At 31.6% G+C, this 16,557-nt stretch overlaps 1 protein-coding gene across 7 annotated transcripts in view; it reads left to right on the plus strand.

Annotated features, from left to right (window-relative positions):
- LOC128866493 (probable phospholipid-transporting ATPase IA) overlaps window positions 1-16,557 on the plus strand; it is a 145,138-nt gene that overhangs the window by 85,807 nt on the left and 42,774 nt on the right. For all 7 annotated transcript variants that reach the window (XM_054107290.1, XM_054107292.1, XM_054107293.1 and 4 more), the window contains 7 exons: window positions 1,588-1,700; window positions 1,799-2,020; window positions 2,102-2,863; window positions 3,099-3,296; window positions 3,405-4,010; window positions 5,178-5,431; window positions 5,510-5,608. In XM_054107290.1, the coding sequence (XP_053963265.1) occupies window positions 1,588-1,700; window positions 1,799-2,020; window positions 2,102-2,863; window positions 3,099-3,296; window positions 3,405-4,010; window positions 5,178-5,431; window positions 5,510-5,608 (2,254 nt within the window). The remainder of the gene's footprint in view (window positions 1-1,587; window positions 1,701-1,798; window positions 2,021-2,101; window positions 2,864-3,098; window positions 3,297-3,404; window positions 4,011-5,177; window positions 5,432-5,509; window positions 5,609-16,557) is intronic.

A 16,557-nucleotide genomic window follows, 5' to 3' on the forward strand; every position in this document is an offset into this window, starting at 1 on the left:
GTAAAAGTTATCGCTGTTTGTGTGGAGCCCGTTCCTCCAGAAGTCCCTTGTGGTGATCATCACAAGTCCTTGGAGATTCATCTAAAATCAATCGGACAAGATGCATTAGTTGTATTAATAGATTATCTTGTGCCTTCGATCCGTCACGAGTTTTTTTTTTAATCTGGCAATTTTTTTTTTTTTGTACCTGCCATTTTATTGAAATCTGCCAAGCGGTTTTAAATTACACTGATCGCAGGTTCAAAAACATAGTTTTGAGAAAAACGCATTTAAAGTTTTGCTATCGATGTTGCTTGCGGCTGTTGCTACTTGCTACTTACCTCGAACGCTCCGGAGCGCTCGAGCCCCCTTTGCTAATTGTTGAATAACTCGAAAAGTATTTTCGGATTCACTTCAAATTTTCACACAATATTTTTAAGACGTTATGCTTTAAGAAAATGAAGTTTTTTGAAAATTCTGACTACCCCTATCCCCATAAAAATTGTACGCAAAAATAATGGAATCTTTTTCCCAAACAATATTTTTTTCGCCATTTGAATAGGTTACTTCTGGCTTCCAACTCGTCATCACCTCTTATGATTTTCATCTAACTCAAATGATTCCTTTAACTCCAGTAATTCTTCTTCTAATCAATTTGAAGCAATCTTTTTTTTTTCTTTGAAAAAAATTTTTCTTTGAAAATATGGTCAAATATGCAAAAACAACCTCTGGGCGTGTTTACCTCTTTGAGGGTTAAGATTAGCTAACTTTTCATTTTTTCTAAGTGAAAATATTGAAATCATAGAAAGAAATGCAACCATACTTTTGTATATCACATTTAAGAAGAACCTAGTCGATGACCCACCCTTTATTAAGATTGTATAACTTTTTACTTTCAAGGAATTAAAATCAGGAAAATCATGAAAGATATGCAACCATATTTTTTAATATCATTTTTAAGAAGAACCTAGCCGATAACACACCCTTTAATAGGATTATATAACGTTTAACTTTGGAAACATTAAAATTAAGCAAATCATTAGAAGATATGCAAACATATTTTTGTATAGCATTTTTAAGAAGAACCTAGCCGATGCCCCACCCAAGTTTCAACTTTATATGCTTCCAGGCAAAATACGATTTAAATTAGTTTTATAGAGAAATTTCGGTAAAACTCTGGTTTTTTTATTCAGGCATTGGCACATTGCCACAGAAATCTACATAGTTTTGCACACAAATTCTTTTCTTCAAATTTTTTCTAAATTTAACTAAATCGTAATTTTAAATTGTGCTTTTAATATAAGAAAGGAAATTTGTTTCACTTAAAAAAATGTTCAGTGATTTCAATGATAATGGATTTCTCTTTCCCCAGACTAACATTTTCAGCTTTTTTTCAAAAACAACAAACAGTGGGTTCTAAAGAATTAATATCTCTCAATAATCTCTCTATCGATAATCGCTCTATTTTTAATATACGTTTTTTTTCTACTAAATTAACCTTTCTTATATTCGTGAATATCTCTATTACACTGAAGTTGACTTCATAAATTTGCTCCAAAAGCTCTCAGCATGTTTTGCTCATATTCTAATACTCTTTCTTCATTACAGAGGATATCAAAAGTAAAAACGCTGGCTATAATCTGCTGACATTCTTTATTCTTTACAACAATCTCATCCCGATATCCTTGCAAGTGACGCTGGAGTTAGTGCGTTTCCTACAGGTAAGATGATTTTTGTTTTTGAGCGTTTTTGAAGAATTTTGTGTGTACTTTTCCAAAACATTGTATTCATATAATATTCTTTTATTCCATAACTTTAGGCCATCTTCATCAATTTCGACATAAATATGTACTATGCGGAAACGGATACACCGGCTATGGCGCGCACTTCAAACCTCAACGAAGAGCTGGGTATGGTGAAGTATATATTCTCCGATAAGACTGGCACACTCACGCGTAATGTTATGGTTTTCAAGAAGTGTTCGGTAGCGCGTTATATGTACGAACCGGGCAACACGCCTGAAGAATCGACTATTGTACAGGTGCGTCTTTAATCACCAAATACACCTCTTAATCATACTAATAAGGCATAGATCAACACCTGTAACTCTTTTCTCACACAGAATCTACTCGGCAATCACAATACCGCTCCCGTTATCAAGGAATTCCTCACGCTACTCGCCGTTTGTCACACTGTCATACCCGAAAAATTCGACGATGGCACCATTATCTATCATGCTGCCAGTCCCGATGAGCGCGCCATTATCGAAGGTGCACGCATGTTCGGCTATATCTTCGAATCACGCACACCACACTATGTTGAGATAAATGCGCTCGGCACCATCGAACGCTACGAAATACTCAATGTGCTGGAATTCACCTCGACGCGTAAACGTATGTCGGCAATAGTGCGCACGCCAACCGGTGAGATCAAACTTTACTGCAAGGGTGCCGATACGGTGATCTATGAGCGTCTCGCACCCGATGGTCAGATGTATCGCGATACTACGTTGCATCATCTGGAGGAATTCGCTTCGGAGGGTCTACGCACGCTCTGCTGTGCCGTCTCGGTGATACCCGAAGATGTGTACAATGAATGGAAGGAAACGTATCACAAAGCGTCGACGGCGTTGCAGTATCGTGAACGCAAAGTAGAGGATGCCTCGAATTTGATTGAGAACAATTTGATATTATTGGGTGCGACGGCGATTGAGGATAAACTGCAAGAGGGTGTGCCCGAGACGATAGCCTCACTGTTGGATGCAGGAATTTATATATGGGTGTTAACGGGCGATAAGCAAGAGACAGCGATAAATATTGGTTACTCATGCAAACTCATCTCGCACTCGATGGACATCATTATACTCAATGAGGGAAGCTTGGATGTAAGTTGAGCTGTAGTAAAACGAATCTAATACTCAGATAGCTAATATAGAAATTTAATTTTCGAATTGAGTACTTTCCACTGAAGCCTGTAAGCTGAGAGATATTTGATGGGACATGAAAAAATCAGTTTAAAGCTTTTTCGAACAATCTGTACTCATTAAAACGAATCCGATTTACTTGCTTCAGTTACATCTTTTCTTGCTTTAATATTTAGTTTTAACACCTATTTTTCAGGCCACCCGCGATATTATCCACCGCCATGTGGACGAGCTGAAGAGCTCCGACATGAAGGAGTGCAATGTAGCGCTTGTGATCGATGGCCAAACACTGAAGTATGCATTAAGCTGTGATCTGAAGCAGGAATTTCTAGAACTTTGCTTGGTGTGTCGGGTGGTGATTTGTTGTCGCGTTTCGCCAATGCAAAAGGCGGAGGTAAAGTCATTAAATGCTTTTAGGTCTATTAAGTCTTTCAAATTCTTGCAAACAAATTCACGAAACCTCTCTTTTTGTTGTTGTGTTTTTCTTCCATTCTCCGTATAGATCGTTGAATGCGTTACACACGCTACGGGTGCCGTTACACTCGCCATCGGTGATGGCGCCAACGACGTGGCTATGATACAAAAATCCCATGTTGGCGTTGGCATTTCAGGTGTTGAAGGCTTACAGGCAGCTTGTGCCTCCGATTATTCCATTGCACAATTTCGCTATTTGAAACGTTTGCTGTTGGTACACGGCGCTTGGAATTATAGTCGCATCACAAAATTAATTCTATACAGTTTCTATAAGAATGTGTGCTTGTATGTGATTGAGTTGTGGTTCGCCATCTATTCTGGTTGGTCGGGACAAATTCTCTTCGAACGTTGGACTATAGGTTTGTATAATGTTATGTTTACCGCTTTGCCGCCCTTCGCTTTGGGTCTCTTCGATAAGGTCTGTTCGGCGGAAACGATGCTAAAATATCCTCAACTATATAAGCCATCACAAGATGCTAAACTCTTTAATGTGAAAGTGTTCTGGGTGTGGATACTCAATGCGCTGTCACATTCGGTGTGGCTGTTTTGGTTGCCGATGTTGATAATGAGAGAATCGGTATGGTCTGATGGCAAGACGAGTGACTACTTGGTGTTGGGCAATATAGTGTATACGGTGAGTGGGCGGGAGGTGCAAAAGGTGAAATGGGGAGAATTTTTAAAGCAAAAATGTTGCGATATTAAATTTTTGTTTTTGAATTGGTCCAGTTGGAAATTGTAAAATATATTTAGAAATGAATTTTTTTTTATTTTGGAATATTGGTTTTTTACTTAAAAAATTATTTTTATTTAATTTTCAAATTAAAAAATTATTTTCATTTAATAAGTTTTATTTAATACTATAATTTTTAAAGTTAAAAGGTGGAATGGTGAAAATTTTAAAGCAAAAATGTTGCGATATTAAATTTTTGTTTTTGAATTGGTAATTGGATTCCGTTGGGAATTGTAAAACATTTTTAGAAATCGAAAGTTTTTATTTTGGAATATTGTTTTTTTACTCAAAAATTAGTTTTACTTAATAATTTTTTATTTATTCCTATAACTATGAAAGCTCCTTCAAATTGTTTGGTCGACTCAAATAAATTCTATTATTTCATTTAATATTTTATTATACTATATATCGGGTGTTCTTTTAGCTGCATGAGCACTATCGATATCTGCATATAACTATGATTTCATAGCTGAGATTGCCAAACTATGTTCACATTTCTGTGCAGTAAAGCTTGGCTAGTCATCAAGAATCTTTTAAACCAGAACAAATTTACCAAAATTGGAAATTTACATAGAAAAAAAAATAAATCTTTTTGCGAATTTTATTGAGCGCAGTGTTGAAGAACACGCCGAGAGCTGGATTCCTTGTCGTTCTCAACTTATTGGGCTTTGTTCTTCAACTACGTGGAAATATTTACCTAAGGATCTTGGCTTACGGACCAATAAAATATAGCTTGTACAAAAAGTGAAACGAAATGACCTTTGTTTGCGTCCCGTTTTTACTAATTGGGCTCATTTAGTTTTATTGGAAAATGTAGTCAAAAATTGAACTGATCGAATGCAGCATATAACTCGTGGACGCGGCGGACTCGTAATTCAAAAAATAAATGCCATGCAACAATTTCCAGATTATAAAAAAACACTTCATTCCAACAATATTTGTGATTTATTTTATCATTTTAGGCTCTCAAGCCCTTAAAAAAACACCAGATATATTGTTTTATTTTAGAAATTTATTGCAATTTTTTTTTGTTTTGCAAAATTTCTAACACTCCTCTCTTATCTACATCAGTATGTCGTCGTAACAGTTTGTTTCAAAGCCGGTCTCATCACCAACTCCTGGACATGGATGACGCATGCCTCCATTTGGGGTTCAATCGTTATGTGGTTCATTTTCATGGTGATCTACAGTAATTTCTGGCCCACCATTATGTTGGCACCAATTTTCTTGGGCATGGATCGCATGGTTTTCTCAACGTTCGTTTTCTGGCTGGGTCTTCTGCTCATTCCCATCACGACGCTGTTGCCCGATGTGCTCTTCACAATGTGAGTTGAATTTATTCAAATAATAAAATATAAAAAAATGTATTCAAATAATAAATAATTTTTTTTTTCGTTAAACAGCGTACATAATACTGTATTCAAGTCACTCACAGAGGCTGTACGTGAGTCGGAGATACGTCGCTATGATCCAGAAAATGTGATACGAGAATCGAAGACATCGTAAGTAGCGATTGATTGAAATATTTTCTTATGAGAGAAAAAGAAAAAAAAAATAAAAGAAAAATTGGTTGATCATTTTTTTGAAGGCAAATGTGTGGTTCGCGCGTGTTTTTGCAAGTGGTGGTATAAAGAAAGTGTTATAGGTGATTAAGGCTCTTTTTGTTTTCAAAAATAGTTAATACATTTTATTAAATTTTTTGACCAAAATATTTCACGAAATATTTGACTTGTTCTCGTTATTACCTATAAATAAGGTCGAAAATCGTAAAAAAGAGGAAGTTTCTAAAGAGTTTGAAAGGTGAATAGAGAGTGTTTGGTCCTCTAAGATTTTTTATGTGTTTAAAATGCTCTTCATAATTTCAAAAAACAAAAAAAGTGACCAAGTCAATTCGTACGATATAAATTTGCTCCCAAAACTAGTCAATATGGCATTATCGTGCACAAATATGTAGCGAGTTGTCGATTACAACTCAAAAATTTTAATTTTTTGAACTAATTAGGGCAGCATTTAGTTTTCTTTAAGAAAATAATTGTCAAAAATGCTTTTTAATTTTTTAAAATATTTTAGGGTAAGTTGTCGATTACAACTTAAAGCTTTTAATTTATTGAACTATTTAGGGCAATATTTACATAGTTTCTTTAAGAAAATAATTGTTAAAATGTTTTTTAATTTTTTAAATATTTTCCAAAATAATTTTGAAAAAATATTTTTTTCCAAAAATACTGATAAGAGAAATGTATTTATTGTATTTACTTTTTTTGTGTGATGTAAATGCGAATTGTACATTGTGCCACCAAAAACTGCCGCGCTCCACACTTTGCCTTCCTTTGGTATTTACCGGCTGGGCGCAATGCCGAAATAAAATTTTGTTTTTTGTTGGTTTTTTTTTCAATACCTCACTAAAAATTTAATTTTGAATTGTTCTGCATACTAGTTGACACACATTTTTTTATTATTAAAGACCAATAAATAATATTTAAAATAAAAACCTAGACGAGTGTGAAAATATCTACCAATTAAGCTGAACCAACAAAAGTTGTGCCACTATTTTTTGGTTGTTTTTTGATTTTGCGCAACTTTTAGGCATACAATATTGCTTATTTTTAGAACATCAAAGAATTAAAAAGAAATGCCTTATTGCTTTTTTCGTTTAGCTTCGTTCTAAGTTCCTAAACACCGCAATAGCAGTAGTGCGGCTCTTACCTATTAATTTCACACCTTACCCAGCATTTGTTTGGTGGAAATTTTAAAGTTATAGAATAGTGTTAGTGTAAATATTTGATAGGTTTATGTAGTTTTATTTAATGTTTTTGGAAATTAAAGTTTCGTTACAGTTTCTTTATGACTTAGAGTTTTTTCTGGGAACATTTTTACCCGCTAACAAAAATGTGTTTGTTGTATTTTTTGTACAGTGCCCTTTGTTTGCTTTAATAGATTTTTGTTACTTTGTTTTAGATATTAAAAAAAAGAAGTTTTAGCTCCAAAATTCACTAATTTTTAACTTGTTTGGTTTTAATGAGCACAGCTTAGCTCCTTCCTCTTACACCGCTAATCATATTACCGTTATTGCTAATGTATGTATGTATACCTGCTTGCTTTCTTTACTTAATTTACTCGCTTAATTTTGTTTTTGCTTTTAAATGAAATTGTGGGTTGCTTACTTTCTATTACTTGCTGAGCAAACTTATTGTTGTTTTTATATTATATTGGACAAGCTTGTGGAATGGGGTACTTTCTTTAACTTAAAAATGAAATTATTTTTATCGATACAAAAAAAACAAAAAGACAACAAACAACCAATCTATGTAGCTAAAGGTATAATGAAAGGCAATGAATGTTCCTAAGTAATAATAATACTATTGTAATATACTTATATATGCAAATAGTACGAACAAACAGAAATAAACAATAAAAGACAATTTCTCAAATAACTAAAAAACGATACTCAAAAAATTATAAATAAATGAAAAATAAAAAAATAATAAAAAAATAATAAAAAAATATATAGAAAAATGTATAATACTATAAAATAGCAAAAATTGCTTACTTTGAAAAAAAAAATGTTTAGGACTACAAAAAATGTATTAAACAGAAATATTGGATTTAAATTTTTAAATAAGAAAAAAATTTATAATGAAAGAATTATACAAATGAATAGCAGTAAACGAAATAAATTAAATAACATAATAACTAAAAAAACTAACTGACTACCACTATACAAAATTATTAACCCATACAATTATAAATAAAGAAAAAAGAGATTAATGTACGAAAAATCAATAACAATAAAATATGTGCAAAATACGAATTAAACTAAATCATATACATAAGTAATACATAATAATTTAAAAAAAATTTACTAGCACTATAAAAATTGATTAAACCAAAAAAATTTAAATAAGTAAAAGATTAATCATAAAAAATTAATTGCAATAAAAAAAGTAAAATAAATTACTTAATAATCATAAAAAACTATCACTATAAAAAAATTATTAACCCATAAAACTATAAATAAACAAAAAAAAAAAACAAAAAATAAATAAATAAAAATAAATTATATGCATAATAATTGTTAAAATAAACTATATAAATAATACACAACTAAAAAAATTTACTAGCACTATAAAAACATTTTTTAACTAAAAAAATGTTGAATATCTAAAAAATTAATTATAAAAAAAATTATAAGAAAAAATAAGAATAAAAAAATAAAATAAATTTCATAATAACTTAAAAACATAACTAACTAGCACTATACAAAATTATTAGCTCACAAAATTATAAATAAGCGAATAAGTTATAGGTTATGTTTGACAGCCGCATCGCACATAGAGACAACGATGCCACTTAGACCACGAAATGGGTTCGTTGTGAGCCGCGGAGACTGGGCTACATTTCCCTTTCCATAGTGAAGCATCCTGAGCTTTTGACAAAAGGTTGTTGATACCTAAAATGTATAGATGATCTATATTTGTTAAGAAGTAGGATCTTAAATATCGATTCCTGCTTCTGGCTAGAGCTGGGCATGTGTCAAAAAGATGTTGAATTGTTACCAACTCCTCATTTCTGCAGCTACAGCAGAAATCTTGCGTGCAAAGGCTCAATCTCCTTGCATGATTTCCTATAAGACAATGTCCTGTGAGTATACTCAATTTTATAATATTCTTGGAAAGACGTAAATTTAGCCTTGGCCATATTTGTCCAGCAATTTCACAGGTATTGGCATCAATCCATATTTAATTTACAGCATTGATTGGTGCGTCCATAACAAGAAGCTTACAAGTTGCGGTCGAAGCCCCTATAAAATAACTTATGCTTAGCATACAGGTACCTTCTCCTGCAAGTTGGTCAGCTCTACAGTTTCCTGGTATATCTCTGTGGCCTAGGATTCAGAATAAGATAATACGCTACTGTTCAGCCACCCCATTAAGAAATTGGCGACAATGTAAGACACTCATTGATATTATTTGGAATGCATCCAGAGTCCGTAGGGCAGCTTGGTTGTCTTATAGAATGCAGATATCTGTTGATAATATTTTGTTTATCTCTAACCATTTTAAGACTTCTTGAAAAACACTACAGTGATCCGGTAGGATTCACTGATAGAAAGTTCATCGCAATATAACCCTGATCCTACACCGGTGTCCATTTTAGATCCGTCCGTGTAGATCTTAACGGGTGTGTTGGGTGGGTGTTGGATAATCACAATCACTGGGTATATCCGTATAGGTGTCAAAGATGGTTGAATGTCCATGTGTGACAGTTTTCCATTGTGAGCTCGATTTGAGCCTTAAAGCGGAAGAAGCCGCTGAGTATTTGCAGAAGAGATCTACGGGTGGCAGATGTAGCATGATGTCCAAAGCCATGGATGGCATGGTTTTCATGACCCTACATATTGCTAATTCTGCTGATATCTGCACCTTATTCGATAAATTAGAATCGGTTTTTTTCTGCATAGCACACCACCAGACAACATTTCCATATAGAATAATGGATCTGACGACAGCAGTATAAAGCCAAAGTTATAGCAAAATTATTAATTTATAATTGTTTTTTGAAAAACCAAAAAAATTGAGTATATGCACAATGTTCATTAAAGTAAACTATATAAGTTATACATAACTAAAAAACATTTAGTAAGAGTATACAAAAATTGGGTAAAACAAAAAAAATTTAAATAAGAAAAAAATTCATAATAAAAAAATAAAATAAATAACATAAATAAACAATATGAAAAATAAAATAAATTACATAATAACTAAAAAACAAAACTGGCTAGCATAATAAAAAAGTATTAACCGATAAAATTATAAATATATGAAAAGTAAAAATAAGTAAAAAATAAGTAAAAAATTAATAAAAATTATAATTATTAAATATATACAATAAATAAATAAAAAGTATAATATAATTATAAATAAGTAAATTAATTAATTGCTTCGCTAAAAGATAAATAAAAAATTGAAATCAATGAATATCGAACCAAATTAAAATTAATATACAAACCGACAAAATTTGCAAGTGAAATATAAAAGCAGCCTTATTATTAAAAACTAAAGTTGTTTTCATGAGTCTTTACGAAAATAACACTTCTATAAAAACAATTCTATTTCTATTAAAATATATATAAAAAATTTTAATTTAATAAAGTTTTTAAATTTATATTAATTTTTAAGAATCTTTGAAAAATTTATACATTTTATTTTAAAACTAATTTAAAATTTTTTCAATATTACATAGTGATATATAAATGAATTAAAACGAAAGATGAATTAAAACAAAAAAAGAATTTAAATGGGGAAATACACACATATTTGAAACCTTCAGACATATTTTAAAATTTAGTGAGCTCTTTTGGTCCATTAAAAGCCTTACTTAAGCATAAAAAGTAAAATTATTCCAAACACTTGTAGTAAATATACGTACACAGTTTTGAAAATAAATATTGTAAGTGGTTCAACAAATAAAACTGTTTATTAAAAAAAAACGACAAAAAAAGCGAAAATTTTTTTTATCAATTATGTGAAAAGTAATTGAAAATTCAAAAAAGCAAAAAAAAAGAAGAAAAACCAAAAAAAAATTTTATCAGTTATGTGAAAAGTAATTGAAAATTCAAAAAGAAAAAAACCGAAATAAGTTTTATTAATACAATTATTGCTTAAAACCAAATACTTATTAAGAGTTAAATTAAAAATTATATTTTTTAAGATATTTTTATTTTTTTTTTTTTAATTATATTTAGTTATCTCATTTTGCAATGAAAATTCATTATTTTTTCTACTCAAAATTGTACTAATAATGGTTTCGTGGGCAATATAATACGAATATTATAAAGAAAAAAACTTAGTATAGTCACATGGTTGCCTTAACACAAATACGCACATTCAATGCTTAAAGCACAAATTAAAAAACGAAAAACAAAAAAACGATTCATGGAAATTCTTTGCAGGCTACAAATCAAAAAAGAAAGTTTAAAATATTCACAAGCGTGAAATAATAATACAATTATTCTTACACCTAAAACAGAAGCACTGGCTGCCAGGACCTTCGGCTCGAAGTTTAAAATGTCTTAGCTTAGGTTAATTTAGACTGAGGCGGGCTGAGTTTGTTTAGGTCACGCGGCATGCATGAATAGCGAATATGCCCAAGGAGTCAAATGCTTTGCTTTTGGTTGAAATATTAGAAAGAAAATAATTGTATTTTAAGCAGCGCTCTACATATGCATATGTATACATGAGCGTAAAAATATATATATGTACATATGTATATAAAATATGCAAATATTACTTACCTGAAAACAACTAGAAATTATTTTAGTAATTTTAATGATTCTAACATTTTTAGTGATTTTAGTGTTTATTGAATAGTATTTTTTATTAGTACTACAACCATTGTTTTGCCATGCAAAATAAGCCAATTTGATTTTTTAGCAAATAAAAAAGCAACTGTATACAAAAAACCTGTAATAGCAAATATTTTTCATAATTTCATTTGTTTTATGTATAATTCATGTGTGTTTGTTTTAAAATTACAAATATTGTTTTTTTTTTACTATTCAAGAGTAAAGCGTGTCCCATTGTTCATTGTACTTGTTATGCTAATGCAGCTTTTTATCCATCTACCAGTTTAGATCTATTTCAAAAGTCGCTACAAGAGCTATTATAATTGGCATCATTACACAGAAAAATATATTATATATTAAATGAAGGCATTTTCATAGCTGATAAAATACTTACTATTTCGTTTGTTGGCGGCCGCCGTAGTCGAATGGGTTAGTCCGTGGCTACCATTCGGAATTCACATATTGAACGTCGGTTTGAATCTCGGTGAAACACCAAAATTAAGAAAGAGATTTTTCTAATAGCGGTCGCCTCTCGGCAGGCAATGGCAAACCTCCTAGTGTATTTCTGCCATGAAACAACTCCTCATAAAAAATAATTAATTTATAATTGTTTTTTGAAAAACCAAAAAAATTGAGTATATGCACAATGTTCATTAAAGTAAACTATATAAGTTATACATAACTAAAAAACATTTAGTAAGAGTATAAAAAAATTGGGTAAAACAAAAAAAATTTAAATAAGAAAAAAATTCATAATAAAAAAATAAAATAAATAACATAAATAAACAATATGAAAAATAAAATAAATTACATAATAACTAAAAAACAAAACTGGCTAGCATAATAAAAAAGTATTAACCGATAAAATTATAAATATATGAAAAGTAAAAATAAGTAAAAAATAAGTAAAAAATGAATAAAAATTATAATTATTAAATATATACAATAAATAAATAAAAAGTATAATATAATTATAAATAAGTAAATTAATTAATTGCTTCACTAAAAGATAAATAAAAAATTGAAATCAATGAATATCGAACCAAATTAAATTTAATATACAAACCGACAAAATTTGCAAGTGAAATATAAAAGCAGCCTTATTATTAAAAGCTAAAGTTGTTTTCATGAGTCTTTACGAAAATAACATTTCTATAAAAACAATTCTATTTCTATTAAAATATATATAAAAAATTTTTATTTAATAAAGTTTTTAAATTTATATTAATTTTTAAGAATCTTTGAAAAATTTATACATTTTATTTTAAAACTAATTTAAAATTTGTTCAATATTACATAGTGATATATAAATGAATTAAAACGAAAGATGAATTAAAACAAAAAAAGAATTTAAATGGGGAAATACACACATATTTGAAACCTTCAGACATATTTTAAAATTTAGTGAGCTCTTTTGGTCCATTAAAAGCCTTACTTAAGCATAAAAAGTAAAATTATTCCAAACACTTGTAGTAAATATGCGTACACAGTTTTGAAAATAAATATTGTAAGTGGTTCAACAAATAAAACTGTTTATTAAAAAAAAACGACAAAAAAAGCGAAAATTTTTTTTATCAATTATGTGAAAAGTAATTGAAAATTCAAAAAAGCAAAAAAAAAGAAGAAAAACCAAAAAAAAATTTTATCAGTTATGTGAAAAGTAATTGAAAATTCAAAAAGAAAAAAACCGAAATAAGGTTTATTAATACAATTATTGCTTATCTGCCGTTCGGAGTCGACTTGAAACCGTAGGTCCCTCAATTTGTGGAACAACATCAAGACGCACACCACAAATAGGAGGAGAAGCTCGGCCAGACACCCAAAAAGGGTGTACGCGCCAATTATATATATTCACTGACCGACAAAAGTCTACATACACTGGATTCACTGGATTGAAAGTTCAAAAACTTTACTAAAAAATGTGTTTACACAGTTTTATTTGAAAGCATTTTCTTATCATTATAAACTTAAAAAAATCCATACATTAACATAAAATAGCAAAGCTATGGCAAAAAAACCTAAAACCAACGTTGACAAAAGTCTACTTACAGTACATAAATATCTTACTCCAGTGTGAAAAACTTCACTTAACTCTAAGTAATAGTGCTTCTTAGTATTTAGTTGGTCCACCATTAGCATCAATTACTGCTTGAAGCCGTCGTGGCATAGAGGTGACTAAATTTGTTAACTCTGCAGAAGTTATTTTGTTTCCAGCTTCTATTAGTCGTTCTTTGAGTACTAAAGCGCTTGAAATCGGATTTTTTTTAATTTTTCGATCTAAACTTTCCCAGACATGTTCAATAAATAATCAAATCTGAGCTTTGTGGTGGTGCATTTAATTGGCTTGGAGCATGGTAAAGCAGCCAATCCTTCACAATGTGTGCTGTGTGCTTTGGATCGTTATCCTGTTGAAAGACCCAACCTGGGCCAAGCTCCAAATCATCCACCGAAGATTCAGATATAACGATCTATATTACCTTCAATAAATACTAATTTTCCAACTCCAGATGCATCAACAGCTCCCCAAACCATTACATTACCGCCACCATGCTTCACTGTTGATACCAAATTCTTCGGACTGCACTGTATTTTTTTCCTCCACACTTTTGCTCTTCCATCGCTACCGAATATATTAAACTTCCACTCATCTGTAAACAAAATTGTTTGCCAAAAATCCATCCCCTTTTCCCTGTGAGCTTTGGCGAAGGGTGAAGTTTACGGGTTTTTTCAGAAATAAGAGGCTTTTTTCGTGGTGTTCTACTATGAAAGCCGTTTTTTTTCAGAGCTCTGAATTCAAAGCTTTGAATTGTTCTTGGATGAAGACACTTATTGGATGAGCTTGCTATTTCGTCGGCCAATTTCGGAGCGGAAACTTTTGGATTTTTGTCCACTTCTTTTAGAATCAATCTGATGTCTCTGCGGGGTAGTTTGCTCGGGCGGCCACTGACGGCATATTTTCGGTGGAACCACCATTTTTAAAGTTTTTTACAATGGTCTGGACTGTTGTGCGATTTAAGTTTAAGATTTTTGAAATTTCGCCATATGATTTGTTTCTTTCCTGTGCTGAATAACTAAATTTCTAACGTCAACGTAGAAAAAGATTTCAAATGAAATTGCATAAACACATTTTTAAGCAAAGTGTTTGTACTTTGTAAACAACGAAAGGGAGGGGTGTATGTGGACTTCTGTCGGCCACTGTAGATATTTCGTTTGTTTTTACTTTCGTTCGATGTATTAGTTACATATATTATATAAAGGGTGTTTTTTTTAGAGGTTAGGTTTTCAAGATGAAATAAAACGTATATAATTTAATGTTATGGCCAAGAATTTAGCTTTATTATAAAGATAAGGGTTTGCCATTATGTTTTCAAAATGATTTCGGGCAAGTGGCCGCCGCGGCTGGCTCGAATAAATTCCAGCCGAGAGGCCCAATTTTCGACCACTTTTTGCAGCAATTGGGGCCGTATGTCAGCAATAACGCGCCGAATATTCTCTTCCAAGACATCAATCGTCTCGGGCTTATCTGCGTAGACAAGCGACTTCACATAGCCCCACAAGAAATAGTCCAGCGGTGTTATATCGCTCGATCTCGGAGGCCACGCCACAGGTCCACGGCGCGAGATAATGCGCTCACCAAAAGTTTCCTTCAATAAATCGATTGTTGCGTTGTCTGTATGGCATGTAGCGCCGTCTTGTTGGAACCAAAGGTCGTCCACATCAACATCGTCCAATTCAGGCACGAAAAAGTCATTAATCATGGCCGGCTTCATTTTTAAAGAAATATGGACCAATGATTCCCTCTGCCCATAGAGCACACCAAACAATGACTTTTTGAGGATGTAACGGCGTCTCAGCAATGGCTTGTGGATTATGTTCACTCCAAATGCGACAATTTTGCTTATTGACATACCCATTCAACCAAAAGTGAGCTTCATCGCTGAACGATTATGTCGACCGAATATTGGACGCAGCGCGCGATGCGTCGCGCGAACCGAACCATTATTTTCGTAATAAATTTGCACGATTTGCAAACGTTGTTCAGGTGTAAGTCTATTCATTATGAAATGGCAAACCAAACTGAGCATAAATCAAGTGACAGCTGTCAAAAAGACCATCTACGAAAAAAGTAGGGCCAACTTGAAAACCTAACCTCTAAAAAAACACCCTTTATATATAATATTCTTAAACCCCGTGTGCGGCGTAGGACCGAAATTAGTTACATACAGAATTAATTTCTTATGCTTAACAACTTTTATTACTCAAATGCCTTAAAAATGTGAAGATAATATTTAAGACAATTAATTTTTAATCCAACTTGGATTTCATTGAGATCATTAATTATGTATTGTACAAAGGATACGGCATTTATTCTTAATTTACGCGTACATCCCTTGTTGGGTATTTGGCCCTCAAATGCGAGGACCTACTTACACTTATATGCCGCCACTTTCGAACCGCCTTGGTTTCTTAAAAGAACTTTTAAAAATCGCGGAAAAAATATCGAGCTTCCATTAAATATATTTATTACTTCTGCTTTATTTAGCTTGGCTGCGTTTAGGTATCTTGTTTTGATATCTTTCAGTACCGGACATCTTACTAAGAAGTGCTGCATATCTTGCACTAAAGTGCATTTATTTGGGAAAGCCACTAAGCTGCAAAAAGTCGGTAGTTTAGTTTCCTTCAGAGTTATTGGTATTTAAAAGAATATTGCACTGTTCCATCTTTAGATATTTAGTCAATTCCTTTTGCATTCCTTATAAGAAGTTTTGCCAAGGTAGATATGCATGTATGCCCTGCCTAGAGCGACTGAAAAAAAACTCGTCTCTATTATTTGATGCTTCATGTGGGTTTCGTCAGACCGACTACTTTATAAAAACAAAAAAGATTTTCTTAAATATGAAAATCTTATAAATCTTAAAACTTCAGTGCCTTTCTCTCATCTCAATAATCAATAAAGTAAGCTTTACTTACCGAGCAGATTAAAATATTCCTAACTTAAAATTTCCATTTAAGTCATTTCGTTTTCTCAACTGTCTGTCAAAGAAAAAATTTGCAAGTTTCAAAGCTGTAGTAAATAAAAATTATCTAGCCTTTAAAGACGTGCAT

The sequence above is a fragment of the Anastrepha ludens genome, chromosome 6, assembly GCF_028408465.1.
Source record: "Anastrepha ludens isolate Willacy chromosome 6, idAnaLude1.1, whole genome shotgun sequence".
In the NCBI taxonomy this organism is placed as follows: Eukaryota; Metazoa; Arthropoda; class Insecta; order Diptera; family Tephritidae; genus Anastrepha; species Anastrepha ludens.